Here is a 17,395-nt window from a genome sequence, read left to right on the forward strand (position 1 = left end):
ACTGTATGTTGCTCAGTGTACTAGCATGGGTCTTGCTTGTTTATCTGTGGTAGTTATTGCTGTTACGGTCATGAATTCTACTGCAACATTTGGACTATTCATTAAATAGCAGTTTAAAAAAAAAAAAAAAAAAAGGACACTAATAATCCTATTAGGTTAACAAGTTATGCCCCAGACCCAGAATATTGGTACAAACACAGCGTAAATTATCCAGAGAGGGGGGGGGATCCCTTTCCACTACATAACTGCTGTGAATGTAGTCCTACAAAATGGACCAATCAGCACCAAAGGTTCTATTCCTTAGCAACGGCGCCCCCTGCGGGTCCGAAGCGCAGTGAGGTTGCCATGGCTACGGCGTCCACAGACACGACCCCCCCCCCCCCTCTCTCTCTCGCTCCGCACGGGGACGAACTTGTGGTGGCTGCCCTCCAGGGATTTACCGAGGGAGGACAGGGCAGGTTTACATGGTGCGCGTACACCGTGGGAGGGGAAGTTCGTCTAAACCGACGACCGCGTGTTTCATCCGGCACCTGAGGCCCCAACGGACTGTTTCGGATGTTAGAGTTAACCGGAAACAGTCGACAGGTGTAGGTAAATTAGCCCTATCACTGTTATGCTAGCAAGGTAATGTCAGACTCGAGTTAATCGTCGTTTTGCTGTCGTAAAATGGGATAATTTATTGTTAAAATACACAAGGAATCCCGGGCTATTTTCTGGTACAGTGATATTGAGTATTAAATTAGTCATACCAGTCGTTAAGAGTAAAATAACTAGCTTGCGTTACCTGGCCAAACTACCTTTTCTGTCCACCTGCTACCCACAAAGCTAAATACAAGGTGTGTTCTTGATTATGCTAAAAGGTGGTAAGCAAAAAAAGTACAATTACAGCCTTGCATTGGCTGCTTCATAAGAAATCAAATTGGTGTAATTTTCATGAAGTACACAGCTGACAATGTCCAGGTAAATACGTTTATTACTTATGCTGGTGTTTTGTTTTTGTTTTAGTTTTGTGTTATTAAGTGACTTTATAACTAAAAGTTGGGGATGAGGATGAAGAGAAACCGATAGTGAGAAAGGTTTTAAGATGTATATGTACAGTAATAAACCAAGACTCAAGCTGAACAAAACATTTCATAAATGTTATATCCAAAACATTCTTTATTTACGCTGGTTCAAGTGTTATCAAACATTTACCTTCCTGGCAGTTTTAGATACCCTGTTACCCTCATTTTCATTATTACAGGGTAAATGATTGATTTAATGTCTTTAGTTTCCAGTGACAGGATGTTTAGGAAAACTGCCTGGAGGAACACGGTCAGTGATGCACTGAGTTTCCGCCAGGATCAAGCCCTCAACACAACTATATTTCTCCTGAAAACCTACGGCCCCATGGGATTTCTGCTCAGAGAGGATGGAGAGACCAGAAACTTCAAGGTAAATCATTCTGTGATTCAGGATGCATATTGTTAAAACTCCCAAAAATGATTAGTATCCAAACTCCAAAACATTCTCTTGTCCGTGTTGTTCAGGTGTGCTTGGGTGACCCACATACGTGCACTTGCCCTGTGTTCACCAAGGAGCAGGAGCCATGCAAACACATCTTCTGGTATCAATAGTACACAAACTTTTTTTTTCCCCCCCTTACATAGGTGCGTCATTTGAGGTGAACACTGACATTTTATTTGTTTGCAAGACTGGGTAGCATGTTAAACAGTTAAGGAAGAAAACATATCCTTGCAACTTGTTGCAGGTCATGTGAAAACAAGTGCAGCAGTTAGACATAATGTGCTAGATCATTTTCTTTGGAAATTTAAAAAATTTGAAATTTTTGCATAACTTGATAACTGGAATTGGGTATCTACTCTCTTCTACTCTTTGGACATAGATGAAATTGTCTGTAGCACATTTTTTTAAATGTATTTTGTATGGTATTTATTTAAAAGTCTGGTGTGGCTGTTTTGTTAATACAACTTCAGAATGTTATTGACTTTCTTTTTTTAATTATTATTATATTGTTAAAATACAAGAAGAATGTTTGTTTTTAGTTTTGTTGTTTGAAAAACAAAACTAAAATAAATCTGAAAAAAATCTAATGATATGCAGGCCTACTAATGACAGAATCTCCGTTTATGTATCAGTGATATTCACTTTCATGTGAGCACTGCTAACTTCTAATCTTTTTCATTACAGGATTTTACTGCGGAAATTCAGACTACCAAGAGAACATGACTGTAAGTTGTTTTGATAAATTGTTCATCATCATCATTATTATTATTGTTGTTATTGTTGTTGTTGTTGTTATTTTCACAATTACTGCATACTCTAGATTTCAATTCACTTACATTGCTAAAAACGTAGAGACCTGCCATAAGGTTTCCAGTTTTCAAGGTTCACTTTTGTTTTGATTGCAGCCATGATTTGATTACTTTGTGACCTATTGAGAAGTACAGTAACTGGGAAAATGGCCTATATTTTTCAGAAGATTTGAATGGTCGTCAAACCCCCCTATTATACCTGCATGTAGTTTAGAGCAAGGATGTTTTGCGGTTGCAAAACCCGTTTTTAATATGTATATCATAGTGCTGATATATAGACTCCTTAAATAACACTATTTCATAATGTGAAGTCTTTCAGAGTTAACACTGGAACATTGGCTTTGTATAGTTAATAGGCAGTTTGAAAGAAGTGACCTACCCTTGCACATGTCCTCTTGTTGACATGCAATATTAAAAAATAACTCTGCTCTAGATTCATTTCAAAATGGACTTGTGGATAGACAGATCCTGGAGGTGCTCCATGGTTTACACCAAACCAGACCCCACCGGATGGAAAATGATCCCTCTGCAGATTCTGGGACCCCAAGCCAACCAGTCATGGGCCAGGAGGCTGGAAGTGTCTGTCGGAAAGTGATTCAAGCCCAGGATGTGTGTCCTATCTGTCAAGAGGAGCTTCTGGAGAAAAAACAGCCTGTGTCTCACTGCAGGTGTGTAGGCGGCTGTGGTCAGGCTGGGGTCGGGTTTCAGACTGTTATTATTTCTGTACGGTCATGTTTCAGAATGATGTAAGAGGTTCTAATAAAATTTTGTAGCACTATTGGCCAGAACATGACCCCATACAGAATTGTCAGTCCCACTACAGGACATTCAGCTGTCGACATAGAGCATATTTGGCGGAAACCAGCACAGATTTTAGGATGTAATAAAATTAGGTTAGTCTCTTGATATTCACAGAAAAGGACACGTCATTCGAACACATCAAAATAATGTTGAAAATCATTCTTTGCGGCATTCTGCAGACAGATTTTCTGGGCTCTCACGTGCTGTCTTTGTCTTCAAGGTTCGGCTGTGGCAACAATGTCCACATCTCTTGCATGAAAGTGTGGGCAGATCACCAGAAGCTCTCAGACACAGAAGAGATGGTGAAGTGCCCTCTGTGCAGGGAGGACTTCAGCTCTTTGAAGTTACTTAAGGAGCAGGTGAAAAACGCAGAAAAGCTCTTCACTGCTGCTGAAAGAGAGAAGCCAGAAAGACACCTGGGTGTTCTCTGTCACATCTGCCAAGTCTGCCCTATCACTGGCAGATGTTTCAAGTAAGCTTATGGCAGTCATGTCATTGTTGAGGAGAAATATAGACTACTGTGTGTCCGTGTATAAGCAGTCTGAGTCAGTTTTTTGCTGTGTCAGTCGTCAGTATTGAACACCATGAATCATATTATTTGTAGTATAGTGATAGGGAGTATACTCGGTACATTCCAGTGCATTTTATGTGACTGTAATGTAAATGTTAGTAAATTTTAAACAGACTTTTTAGATTTTGTGACGTTGAATAATTCAGTAAACTAGGATTTCCTAGTCATACTGTTTTCCCATGTCTTCTACAATTCATATTTATTTGTTTTCAGATGCATAGTCTGCAGTTACTTCTATTTGTGTGAGGGATGCGCAAAGAGAGGCTGCCACCCACAGCATCAGTTTGCTTCACGAACAGCAAGCTATATACTTTCAGCTCTGAAATAACACTTGTGCCGCATCAGCCAATCTCCCGCCTGAACATTTCAGTTCGCAGTGGCCTCATACTACACATTGCAGGAATATACTATAAATAAAGTAAAACTGCACAACATCCACTGACATGGATTTGTTACTTTGTATCAGTAAAGTGATAAAATACTACATTATATTTCATTATACAGTAGCAATTGGAACACTGTAAACCTGTTGATGGCAATGATCCTACCGTAAAATTCACACCGTTAGAGGCCAAATAAATGCACATGTCTGAGGAAACTCACTGAACGCTGAATAAATACATTTCAAACAGAAAAGAAGAGACAAGTGGCATCTTGTTGCAGAGGACCTGAGTGATGAACCAAAGGGAGCGACCTGTCAGCCAGCAAATGACAGGTGAGTTGTTGAATACAGCCAGGAAATCCATTTCATCTTTGGTAGCTGAAGATGGTCAAAAAACTCTGAACATTGATGGCTTCCCGAGGGTGATAATAAGAAGGTATGGAAAATGTATTTTTTTTTTTTTTTTTGAGGAATGTGTAAAATATAATCATCAAAAATGTGTGACCAGTAAACATGGTGTTTCCGCAAGCAAGCGCTCAGACAGAAGAAATGTTGCTATTTACTAATGTAATACAATTTATAGAATATTTTTTCTCAATATTTCCCATCTCCATCCCCAGCATCATGACTGTAGCTGCGGATCCTCTACCTGAAAATGTGTTGGGGTGTCTGCCTACTGTCAGGGTGAGATCAGGATCTCGGCTCTTGGACGAGGGACAGCAGTGTCGGATCTGTCTGCAGAATTTTACCCTGGGCCAGCGTGTCCGAATCCTGCCCTGTCATCATAAGGTAAGATTGGTGACTGTGCACTGGCATCATCTAATACGAAGTTTTAAAAAAATCACATCATAAAAAATAAAATTCACAATCATCATATTGATCCAGTCCGCCAAAATCCCTAATTAAAAAAATAATAAAACAAAGCGTAATACAAAATCAGGGAAAATGGAAATGTAACTGTTATTTTTAACTTTTCAAAAAGCGCTTCACGCTTCATAGCGGTTGTATCATGATTTATAACAACCGATGGAAAATGTAGAAATATACTACACATACTCAACTCGGAGTGAATATAACAACTAGAGATTTCCATTTGTAAATCTGTGTATTAACATTTGGAGATGTTCTGCAAGAAACTGAATGTATATCATAACCCAGAGTCTTCCTGTTCATCTCTATAATCCTAATGAATGAAAAGAATATAATACAAAAACCTTTGTTATATGGAGCCCCCCCCTCCCTCTGTCTCTTCCTTTCCCCCTCATCTGTTCACACACACTTCAGTTCCACATGGATTGTGTGGATGGGATCTTGCGGAAGACAAACTCCTGCCCTTTGGATGGATACGTCATTTTTAATCCCTTGATTTGGAGAACCAGTGAAAGGAAGACCTCCCATAAATTGGCATCCTGCCCTTCCAGTGACTCTGGCAAACCAGACCATAACTTAAAAGACCTGTTTATCCCAGGAACTGCACTGCGGGACAGGAAAACTAGAACTGCTCCTCCACATGGTTCTCTTCATTTAGAGTTGCTGACAGGCTCTTCAGAAACTTTTAACATCCCACAAAAGTTAATAAGTGACCAGTTTCTTGGCTTGTGCATTACCACAACAGATGCTGCAAAAAAAGAAGGAAAAGGAGTGCTGCAGAAAAAACAAAGTCTTGCTTTTCCTGAAAGCAGTTGTTTTGATCAGCGAAGTAAATCTGACTCAGGTGACAGACAAAACACCTGTTCCTCAAAAAAGACACTGGCAAAATGCAGCTCTGCCTCACCTAATATGTTTGTACCTGTGGCAAAAATCAGAGAGCAGCCACAGGTGAACCTTTTTGTAGGTTTTTGCAGATCAGAAGCAAGCCACACAGCCACTGTGGCCTTTCCTGCCAGGCGAACTACACTACAGCCAAGAAGGAGAGGCCCGATAACTGCTCAAGTCACAAACAAGAAACCTACTTCAGAGCTAAGAATGACTGGAGTCTCGATCAACACACAGCATCACCGGAACACAGAAACTTAAAATTTTAGTTTTTTCTGCACTTTTTTCCATAAAATGAATGGAAAAGCTACTGAACAAGAATTGGTATCAAGTAAGTTTATTTAGTTCACAAAAAGGCAAGACTAATAACACTACCATTATTACAGAGGTAAACACAAGAGGTGCTCATTTGGGAAGAAACAAAAGCCCATGAGGTTCAATGGCTAGACACAAGAGGAGCACACTATAGAACACATTGAAATCAATACAAATACATTCAGTGAGATCAATTTGATATGGGAGTGGCAGTAGGGTTGATTTGCTTGTCAAAAATTATCAGCACAAAGTGTTCACACACTACTCCTTGTGGTGCCGTTGAAGCTGGGATACACAGTTTTCAAGCTGATGAATAGCGGGAGAAAGTATTTTCATTTGTTAGCATACTGAATGATTAAGTGCTTAACTTGTTGCTACATTTAAAAATACAAAGCTCAGGCTTTTTGTACACTCCCATGGAAAGACACTCACTCTTTAGGCTAACCTTAAAATAATTCACATTGATAACACATCTCAAATGACAGTTACTCAAAAACTTTGTCGTTCAACCATTCAGTGAAACACACTGATGAACCTCTCAGACCTTTTGCTGTTGGATGGACGAAATAACGGCACAAATTAAATGTCACAGTCACATAATACATAAAATGTTGCTTTACTATATACATAGAAAAAACACATCGTATGAATGTGGCAACAGAATCAAGGCTTATACGTACAAAATGAAGTCGTCATTGAAAAAGTTTTTACAGTAGTACCATGACGGAAGACTAAATATGGCAAAAATTGTTGCTGCAGATTTTGTTTTTAAATCTTAATTATGGTTGATATTGCTAGTGGAACCATTTTCTGGTACTCATGGTGAGGTTTTTTTTTTTGTTTGTTTTGTTTTGTTTTTGTTTTTTTTTGCCAAACTTTATGACAAACAGGCAATGATATCAGATTTCTTCATTTTAATTGCTGTAATATATACACACTGAAAATGTTATAAGTTTCTGGGAATGTTGTGCGCCAGCCAAACAAATTGCCGCGCATTAAAGTGTGGTGTGCTTTATTTGAATTGAGTCAAAAGCTGCCATATCAGTTAGTAGAGGACAGATATGAAAGGCAGGCGTACATGTGACCTTGTTTGACATTTTACTAAAGTAAAATGTGTATCTATAAATATTTGTTAAAATTTTTTTTTTAAACCTAAGAAAGACTTAAGAGTCTGTATTTAGGCAGAGTAGTGCTTTGAGCTAAATGCTAATGTTGGCATGCTAGCTTGCTGATGCTAAGGAGCTATTATGTTTACCATGTTCAACAGCTTTCAGCATGTTAGCATGCGAGGATTTGCTAATTTAGCACTAAACACAAAGTACATCTGAGGCTGATAGGAATGTCATTAGTTTTGTAAGTATGCACTGAAATTTTGACCTGATGATGGCAGTAAATGAAAAGGGATCACCAGTAGGAGAACAATTCATCCTGTGTTGGACATGAATGTGTGTAGTGAATTTCATGGTGATCTGTCAAACAGATGCCGAGACATTTCGCACAAAACCACAAACGTCAAACTCATGGTGGCGTTACAGGGAAGTCAGTAGGACTCATCCTGTGGGCAGCCTGAATGCCTGAAGAAAATTTGAAGGCAATCCATGTAATAGTTATTGAGATATTTCAGTCTAGAGAGAAGTGGTGGACCAACCGACCAACTGTGAGCCAACTTTGCCATCCTTAGAGCCACGGCCACTGTGTGGACCATATGTTTAGGACTTCATTTGAAAAATATGTTTAAAACCATCATTCTTTCTTCGGTCATATCTCTCAAAGCAAAAAAAGTCATCAAATAGTCAAACTGATCAGCAAGTAAATATATGTTCTGTTAAGATCAATATCAAGAGTTTCGGGGAAACAGTTGGTAAAAGCGAATCTACAAGGCACCAACTCTATACATTTTGTGTTGTCAAGAAAATAGTTGCAAAGGAAAATGCTGTACATGACAAAGTTTCCAGTTGCTAAAAATGATAAAATAATAATAATGCATGCCTCGGGGGGCTAAATGAAAGGTTTTGGGCATTGATTTTTAATATTTATTTCATATATCGAATTGTTGCCTTAGAGCAGTTATATGCATTTCAAAAGCTCCTCCAAAAAATCAGCAATTGCTTTTGCTTTTTTTAAAATTGGGCTGTTAACAGTGACTTGTTGTCCCATTGGCTGCTTCAGACAAGCAATCTGATTTGTCAGACACTCCCCAGTCACACAAATGAATCCCACAAAGCAAGCATTGCCACCTTCGTACAGATTCTTGTGGGTGCCCATGAATGTGGTTTAAAAATTGTATTATTTGGATATTTCCATGTGATGTTGTAATATCATTGTCAAAGTTACAATTGGCAGCACAACACTGAGTCTCCTTTCAATGAAATGAATCATTCAATCACCGAGTAATCTAACAGCTATGGTGACATGACGTTAGCTCTAAAGTAAAATGAAAAGATATTTTCATACACACAAGGAAACAATCATTTTCATGCATTCTGAAACAGTTGTACGCTTAAAACATTGAATATCAGATGTGATTTTTAAAAAAGGCAGCTTAGTTTTCAAATATACATCATTGTTTTACTCCCAAATCCATCAGGATCCAGGGCTGGAATCAGCCACAGGTGGAGAGCTGAAGGTAAATTATTTTACAATCAGATTAGCTGTTAGCAAATCTGATACGAAGAAGCATTTAATGTCATAAATTTAAAAACTTGCATTTTTGTGATAGAGCTGATTTCGATAATGACATAACTGAGTCATTTAATGAACCCCAGAGTGTCTTTCTAAGTAAAATGAGTCAGGATGATCAACACAAGATGTCACCACTACAAGCCGGGGAAGCTTCTGTATCGTATTTAATTTACAGCAGGCATTTATGGTGAGGATAAGTGCACTACACATTGACCAGTATCTGTGTCTGTCCTGCAAACTCACCAGATTTTTACTAAATATAGACAAATACTGTGCCTTTATATAATCATAATTAATGATTACAGGCAGTAAGAAGGCACCCTCTTTAATGCCAGTACCTATGGACTATGGGATACCGTGTTCACACGGACATTTTGCTGTGAAGAATCTTGCTGGTGATCTTCGGATTCGGGAGGATGAGGAAAACATTGTGCACAAATTTTTCTAACAACAGCTACATAATGCTTCAACATGACATAGATCCTGCTGTATTTCTTTAGCTAGCTTATGCATTCTTTGGCAAAGTTGTACAATCACATAACTCAACAACAACAATGCCTATGTGAGCACATGTTGTAAGAACTAGTTTGGATCACCCAGCTCATATGACACCATGCAATAGCTCAATATGGGTTAAATTGGCAATAGGACATTTAAATGAAAATTAAAATGCTTGTCTGGATGTATGTGATCATGAGCCATGCTCTAACTTCGCTTGGTCAGAGGTCTCCCCTCGCGGACGTGCTTGGCACTCCTCTTTTCTGTCTTCCCCTTCTCCCTTACCTTCCTCAGGCGCCGTGGAGGCGGCGTACCTCTTGATTCACTGTCCTCCTGAGCGCTGGAAGTATCCATCCCGTCGCGCTCCTCGGGAATATTGGGAATAGCCCCACTGCTCCCGTCTAAAATGTTCCTCAAGGAAGGGTCCTCCGGCGTACAGGTAGCAGTGGTGCCACTCTCACTACTGCTCAGGTCCTGTTCTTCGCCATACCGCCCTCCTCGGCTGTGGTGTGGCAAGGAGGAGGCCCTGATCGAAGGCCTGTCGCGCTCTGTCTCACGGATGTTCTGCTGAGGCTCATTCATGTCCACCCCTGAGTCTAGGCTGGTGTCGTTGCTGCTCGGCGGGCGGTGGCGGCTCTGGAGCTCGATGATGGAGTGGCGAACCTGTGCGGCTGGCTTCCCGTCTAAAGATACAAACCAGGCCCTGGGGTGAGATGATGAGGACTTGCCCCTGGTCAGCTCCAGTAATGTGCGCTCTGAGATCCCCTGCAGCTCACTGGGCACACCATGCCCACTGCTGAAGGCCTCCATACCAGCTGCCTCGTTTAGAGTCCCAGGCACAGAGACGGAGGATTCGAGGAGGTTACTGTAGCGTCCCCACACACCAGCGTTTGGGCCTTGGCCTTGGGGAGGAGTCTCCAGAGGCTGGGGCTCATCTTGGCTGCTCTGCTGTGGGCTGCTTCCACCCTGGGAGTGGTGGTGAGGGACTTTGGGTAGTGTCTGGGTGTAGCTGTCTTTATTTGCAGGGTCTGAATGCGCATCATACTCAACTCCATTGCGGGGGAAAGTGGCAGACTTGCAGCCTGACAGTTGCTGCTCCTGCGCACTGAAAAGCTCAGGGGCCTGAATAATGGCCACCGGCTGGTTATAGATATGAACCAACTTATCTTGAAAGAAGTTGTCAGAGTTCATGTTGGCCCGGTTCTGCTCTGACTTCTCCCGAAGCCGAGCTACCTCTTCACTGTTGATGTAGTGAGGTGGCGACTGGGGACCTTTGATCCGATCTGAACCAATGTTTTCATAAAGAGGAGCCGCCGGGCGACTTCCTGGATCCTCCACGTAGATATTGTAGTTGGCTTTGTGCCTCGGCGTGGATGAGGGTTCGCACTGCACGCTGCAGGAGACATGGCTGCTGTCGCCAGATCGGAACAACAAACCCTCCTCTATATGGGTGGAGGTGGTTTGGTCTTTTTTCACCACCGTGAGTTTGGAAAAGCGTGCCTTCCTCCTCCTGGGCTCCCGATTAGAACCTCTGTATATGGGGGAAACAGAATTTAATCAAGATGCACTGTAGTTTTACAGGACTGCTTTACAGACTTGTTAGACTGATTAAGGGAAATTTTTAAAGCCAGACAGTTTGCTAACATCTATAAGCTATTGGACATACCAGCCCAAGTAAGGCTGTAGTAGTATACTGAGCACAGAGTGTACTGAAGTTAGCAATGGTGTTTTTAGCTCCCCCAGGGAGGTTATGGTTTCACCCCTGTGTCTGTCTGTCTGGTAGTTTATTCGTCAGCACGATTGCACAAAATGTACGGAACCGATTTGCACCAGACTTGGTGGAGGGATGGGGCATGGGACAGCGAAGAACCCATTCAATTTTGGGGTGGATCCAGGGAGTAATCGCTTTCCTAAACATTGTGAGACAGGGTATTTTTTTGACAATTTTGTCAAATATTTGGCCTTGGTGGAGGTATGCCCTCTACTGAGTGCCATTCTAGCTTTGTTTTTTAGTCAATGGAATTTCCATCACCTTCTTTAATTTCTCTGCTAAGCTTTGAAGTGGCTTTGAAAGCTTAGAATTACTGTTGTTAGATACGAGAAATGCTCTTTTTGTGACGCTCCAGGATTTCTGTAGCCAAGACTTTGAACTAAATTCTGAACAATTAATATCTGGAAATTTCAAGTACAACTGCGTATTACATGATGCAAAGATAATGTCTTATAAACTGTAAACTGAACCTGACTGATATAATTTCTGAGGAGATTTCTTACCCGCAGTGACACAGCAACAGGGAAAGAAATCCGATTACTATAGCCAGTGTTCCTCCCAGTATTCCAATCAACAGGTAGGTGTGGTATGATATGAAATCCATCGTGCTTCCATGTCCCAGATAATCTAAATGGTCAAATTTATAAATAGTCATAAATATTTATTAATAGAAAGTTAAACAAAACACGTAGCGAACTGTATTTATATGATGTAATGTAGGTACAAGAAGTACCTCATACCATTTGAAGAGGGCAGAGGTGCAGCGATCCAGTAGCCCAGATGGGAAGCAGTGTAGGTCCAAACCAGTTCTTCACGCACAGTTTTCACTATTCCAAGACCCTGATTCTCCCAGGCACCTTCAAACAGTGAAAATTTTCTAATTTTACGTTTACAGCATCAGTCAATAATACAAATTACAGTCAAATCAAATTACAATATTGCCTCTGTGTATTTTAAAGAGTCAGTTTGAAGATGTTATTTCAGAGGAAAACTGAACTTAATAACAGCATCACAGATTGTCACTGCTCCTGTAAAAAATATAAAATATTGTATTTAATATTCCCTTTACAGTATGACAATTATTATCCTGCCTTGGCAAGCCTAAAGAAATTATACAGGATTGTTTTATGGTGAAATTTCAAACAACTTAGCAACAGAGAGAAACAAACGGATCTAATTTCTAAACTGACACAAATGCTTTTTGGATAGTAGAAAACATTGTTCTTATAATTAAACATTGGAGAAATATAGAGCATCCTGTAAATGTTGTCAATTGTGGACTCAAACCAAAGTTTTAACGTTTTGTAGTCATTTTGATTCCTTTTAAAATTCTCGATCTCTCCACAAGTATATTAATCTTCATTTACATGCTATGTTCTTGTTTTAAGCATGTGCCAGGCTTATATTGTACTGAGATTAAGTTGGTCCTCTGTAATCTTAATTCATACCAGTCTTTAGGTTGAAGGCCCAGGCGGGCACAGTATCAGAAGCCCGGAGATGGGTGTCGTGTCCCAGGGGCAGGCTGATGTGAATGGGACCTCGAACCTGGAGCTCTTCATCACCCGAGTACAGCAGGACACTGACGGCTGCCACTGCCTTGAGCTCGATGCTTCTGAACACTGCAGATAGAAGGATGAGTAAATTATAAATTCTTATGTTTTAAAATTTTACAAATGATGTGAAATATGTGTAAAAACGTCAATAGTTTTTCTCTCCTGAAGACCAGTCCAAAGTGTTAAATAGTCCAGACTATGAATAAACTGGTTTAAACATTAATGAAGCCATATTTAACGCTCACCAGATTTTTTGCTGATGATGCCTGGAGTGCAGTTGGCACAGTCTTTAGCTAGATGGTGCTGTGGTACAGTCAGGTACGCTGTCACCGAGGAGATGTTGCTCTTATCAGAGATCGTGAGGAGATTCTTGGGGAATTTAACTTTAGGCTGGGATGAACTGTCTGTGAAAACGAGATGGCATATGATTGATCTAAATCTGGACCACCCATGCAGTGTGTTTAAATTTATAATTTAGTTTCAAGTGAGTGTGGTTTGGGACAAAAAAATGAAAAATCTGGCATTTAATTAAAAAAGACATAGATTTTGGCCACATGCCCGTTGTTTCAGCAACGCATTCACAATCACACAGGATGTTTGAGGGACAAAAACAGTATCGTAATGTTTTTGTCCTATTCACATTTTAATCATTTTAATTTAGATATTGCAATACAGTATCTGTGCAATCCAAAAACTCAATTAATTCAGGGAAAAACTTGTAACTTTTTAACTCAAGATCTTAATGTAAAATGCAACAAAAAAAAAAAAGGAAATTAATGATAGAAATGGGTGTGTTCCTCAGGATTTGCTCATTGAGATGAAGGTGAACTGACTCTTGGCTCTGTGAACTCACCAGGTAACTTCCTGGTGATGAGTACTGAGTCTTCAAACAGCCAGACGTTCCCCTGACTGTGAGGGAGCAGCAGCAACGTCACAGCAGAGAAAACTGCAGGCAGACAAACAAAAATACTATTATTGTTTCAGCAATTTTTTATTATGACAATTACAAAATCCCAACTATAAAAAGGTGCCACTGTAGATGGAAATGTGAATAGTGCAAACATGAGCTGACAAATCAAAAGTTACATTATGTCACAATCTTTTCCTTCATTTTATATATATATATATGCCTTTGGAAAATAGACAGATGTAACAAAAAATACTACTTACATTTAGTTCAAGATATATTATAAATAGTTTAGAATGTAACGAGAAAACAAGTAAGGAGAGAGGTCAAGCCTTTGTGCCATTCTCTTTTGTTTTTTGGACATATAGCTGTTCATGGATACTTGTAGACCTGTATTACCACCAGCAGATGGCAACACTACCTCACGCCTCTTTTTTAGGGTTCAGCAGCACAAAAGGGAGGCGCCTCTGACAATGCAGAGCAAAGCAGGTCTCGACAGATGACACTCTATTTTTATTTTTTATTTTTTTTATGTACCTCTGATTTTATCCCTCATAACAACTGCTCCATCTCTGCTTTAAAGCACCACCTCCCCGCTAATTTTCTGTTTGATTCAGACCAGTAGGAGGAAGTGGGAACACAGACAAAAAAGACCCGCCCCCCCCCCTTTTTTTTTTAACAACAACAACAACATGAGATCGGTGTGAGCCCCCACCCCCTTCTGCATGTGATTGGGCGCAGGACAAAGACAGTTTGCTGAGGCAGGGGTATGCTTCTGCCGGGCTTGAGCCAGGCACCTCGACTCTACAGTACACGCTGCTGTAGAAAACAATCAATAAAATGACAACGGGGACACAGTGTTCAGTTACACTTGACTGCCACACTTAGACTGCTTTATCATGAACAAACCTCAGCGACAAGTTGTATGTTGCTGCAGACAGTTCATTAATCTATAATGACTATGAATAATGCAGTGGAGAGAGAGTGAGTGTGAATATTGTGGCTTACTGCAAATTAGTGCTCAAAAATGGCTTTGTAGCATTCTATATAGCACAAGTCTGCCTGATTTTCTCTTACTTGTAGTGTTTTTCAACCTTACGCTGCCTCCTCTTTATTCTGTTTATACATCTAAAACACTGCTCACTATTTCTGCTTGAAAAATGACTAAAACAATGAATCAGTTATCAAAACAGTCATCCTTAGACCTTTTGCTTACGTGTATGGGTTGTCTTTACAGTGTTGGCATAATCAATGAACTAATTAGTGAAGGGCTGTGAATCCAGGCTCAGGCCAGGTGGACAACTCACTCGGTCTCTTGGCGGTGCTCCACGGCAGGGGGCTGGGGACGTAGCCTTCCATGTTGCCCAGCAGGGTCAGACTGAGGCCTGGACTGTACGCCACCCGGAGCAGAACCTCACCTCTCCCCCCTGTTCGGGCAGAGCTCCTCAGGGTGTGGTTGACGTAAACATCGACCGAAGCCCCCGACAGCGGCTGACGGGTCACCAGATCCCTCACCAGGACTTTTAGGGCGAACTGGGGCTCTGGAGGGAAGATGCAATAGTCATTTGGCAGTCCTGTAAAATTTTCAAAATCATGCAAGAAAATCCACAACATGTCTAAAACATGCTCGTGTTCTGTCTTGTATTGCAGACCGGCCTCCACCACATCCTCTCAGCAGTACTCAGTAACCTTTCTCTCACCATGAAAAAGTGATGAGGCAAGCACAGCGGAATCACTGGGAGAATGAAAAATACATCAAAACCGAGTGACAGCAGAGATGAAGAGCTACACTGCCATGTTAGCTGCTTCTTCCCTCGCAACATGAGCGATCACTTGCACATGCATTCAGGAGTATCATGATTAATATGTTGCACACTCCTAATTTTTAACAGAATGCATTTGGTATGTATTTTAGAGGAGTTCCTAGAAAGCATTCAAATAAGCTTTGGGGGTTTTTGTTTGCCCTTTTTTTTTTTTCTTCTAGATTACAGTATTTGAACCTACCATAGATGCTCATAAGCAGATGTAAACAGAGACTTTGCAGCTCTGAGGCCACGAGTGAGCACTGGCTTACCTACTGTATCAGCAGAGCAGCACAGGATTACCTTGCTCCCCCATTAATACATCACCTGCTCAGGCCAAAAAGATAAAAAAAAAACCCTAATCCCTCAAACCTCCACATTATACATGATCCTATTAGTCTGTTGGCCAGTCTGTTATCCAGTAGCCTGTATCATAAACAACAGACAAATGGTGTCAGGTAAGGTCTTACTTACTTTTATTTTAAAAAACAACTGATTTTCCCCCAGGGTATACAGTGTGACAAAAACAAATAACCTTAGATGCACATCACTGCTACCTGATTCAGTCATGAGTCACACTGTTTCCTGTGTTGCAGCTGAGTCCCATTTTCTGTAACAATGAGAGGGAACAGACAGACCAACCTTTCAGTTTAATTACCTGCGATCAGAGGCGAGGGGCTGAGAAATCGCCCCGGGGCGGTCGGGTCTGTGGCAGATGGGTCCCCCGCCGCGGCGATGACTCCATTGTCCCCGGGCGAGGACGAGGGCAGGCCGCCGCCCTCCTCCGCTGCTCTCGCCGCCCCATCCAGGCAGGAAATCAAAAGCAACGACGGCAGAAAGAGGAGCAGCGGCGGCAAGTGGCGTTCAGCAGCGGGCATGGCGAGAGGGGGAGCAGGCTCACAGACATAACGGACCGCGACAGACGAGCTCGGGAGGAGAAGAACGAGACCCAGCAATGTTTGTCCTTATCACGAAGGCCACATCCCTCCCATGGTTTCTTGTAATCTTGGTGCGGAGAGAAGGGGCAAAAACCCCGTGTAGAAAGGATGCGGTGATGCTGAGGCTGGGCGTGTGGGGCCGAAGATCGTTTATGATAGCTAGAGGTCTCACTCTGTAAAATAAAATAACATTTAAAAAACAACAACAATATCGGCTCATAAGCATGATATTAGCCTTAAATGTAAATAATGTAATTATGTAACTTGGACGTGTTTGGTCCCAAAACTTTTAATTTATCATTATTTGAAAAATAAAAATTATTTGACAAAAACGAATCAAGCATAAATGTGTTGTTTCACTGTGTTTTAATATCAGTGTGAAAATTAAATTGTGGTGGGAACTTTTCAGTATTTTCTAGCATTTAATACTCTAAAAAATTCACGTAAGTTGGTATTTGACAACAGTAGTTTGTTGCCGTAGCCGATATTGTGATGACCGTTGCTGTACCACGAAAGAGCCTCAGAGTGAGAGATCCGTAGTTTTTAAATCTTTGGCAGGACGGGAGATGCTGTTACATCATTGGGGTCTGCGTGGCCCTCTGTCGGTAAACGGGGACCTGTGGTTGACTATTTTTTTTATTGTTTGTTTATTTATTTATTTTTTTTATCTCTTAATGTGAAAATCAAGTCCATTAAAGTCACACGACAAGACTGTTGGAGTGAAGCCCGGACAATGTCAAAGATACGGGCCTAGTGAATGAGTTATTTTGTTGTGATGTGAGCATTTGTCCAAAATGTCATATTGATGAGGAAATTAAACCGAAAAGTTCTGGTTACAATGACTTACCTTTACAATTAGCTGCTGCAACTAGCAAATAAAGATATTAGGGATTGGCATGCATATATATATATCCTTTTAACATCTAATATAGCTACAGTAAATGTTTATAAAGTTTCTAAAATACAACAAAAGGCGACAAAACATGAGGAAAAGTAACATTAGTTCAGTTAATCCGTGCAAAAACAATGAAGCATAAAGCATTCTTCCTTCTGTATTAAAGTATATTCACAATGGCTGCTCCTTAAGGTACCCCCTGCACTGTAC

General features: G+C 40.8%; 2 protein-coding genes across 7 annotated transcripts; one reads left to right on the forward strand and one right to left on the reverse strand.

Moving 5' to 3' along the window:
* The first annotated feature begins 399 nt into the window (after window positions 1–399).
* On the forward strand, window positions 400–12,645 carry zswim2 (zinc finger, SWIM-type containing 2). 6 transcript variants are annotated; one of them, XM_040142468.1, is made up of 10 exons: window positions 400–591; window positions 1,271–1,434; window positions 1,530–1,606; window positions 2,191–2,231; window positions 2,749–2,983; window positions 3,337–3,588; window positions 3,901–3,985; window positions 4,320–4,402; window positions 4,690–4,858; window positions 12,542–12,645. In XM_040142468.1, exons 1-10 carry the CDS (start codon window positions 465–467, stop codon window positions 12,551–12,553), a joined length of 1,245 nt encoding a protein of 414 aa, XP_039998402.1. In that variant the 5' UTR covers window positions 400–464; the 3' UTR covers window positions 12,554–12,645. The 6 variants fall into 6 exon arrangements, with proteins under 6 accessions (XP_039998402.1, XP_039998397.1, XP_039998403.1 ...); XM_040142463.1 differs by lacking the exon at window positions 12,542–12,645 and adding an exon at window positions 5,354–7,299; XM_040142466.1 differs by lacking the exon at window positions 12,542–12,645 and adding an exon at window positions 5,354–7,300 and having other exon boundaries at window positions 479–836.
* Window positions 9,011–16,264, reverse strand: LOC120798282 (protein FAM171B). Its single transcript, XM_040142470.1, has 8 exons — window positions 16,011–16,264; window positions 14,858–15,091; window positions 13,497–13,589; window positions 12,889–13,047; window positions 12,539–12,709; window positions 11,831–11,947; window positions 11,594–11,717; window positions 9,011–10,850 (listed from the first exon to the last, which is right to left on the reverse strand). Exons 1-8 carry the CDS (start codon window positions 16,228–16,230, stop codon window positions 9,527–9,529), a joined length of 2,442 nt encoding a protein of 813 aa, XP_039998404.1. The 5' UTR covers window positions 16,231–16,264; the 3' UTR covers window positions 9,011–9,526.
* Between the last annotated feature and the right edge of the window lie 1,131 nt (window positions 16,265–17,395).

The sequence above is a fragment of the Xiphias gladius genome, chromosome 13 (assembly GCF_016859285.1).
Source record: "Xiphias gladius isolate SHS-SW01 ecotype Sanya breed wild chromosome 13, ASM1685928v1, whole genome shotgun sequence".
Classification (NCBI taxonomy): Eukaryota; Metazoa; Chordata; class Actinopteri; order Istiophoriformes; family Xiphiidae; genus Xiphias; species Xiphias gladius.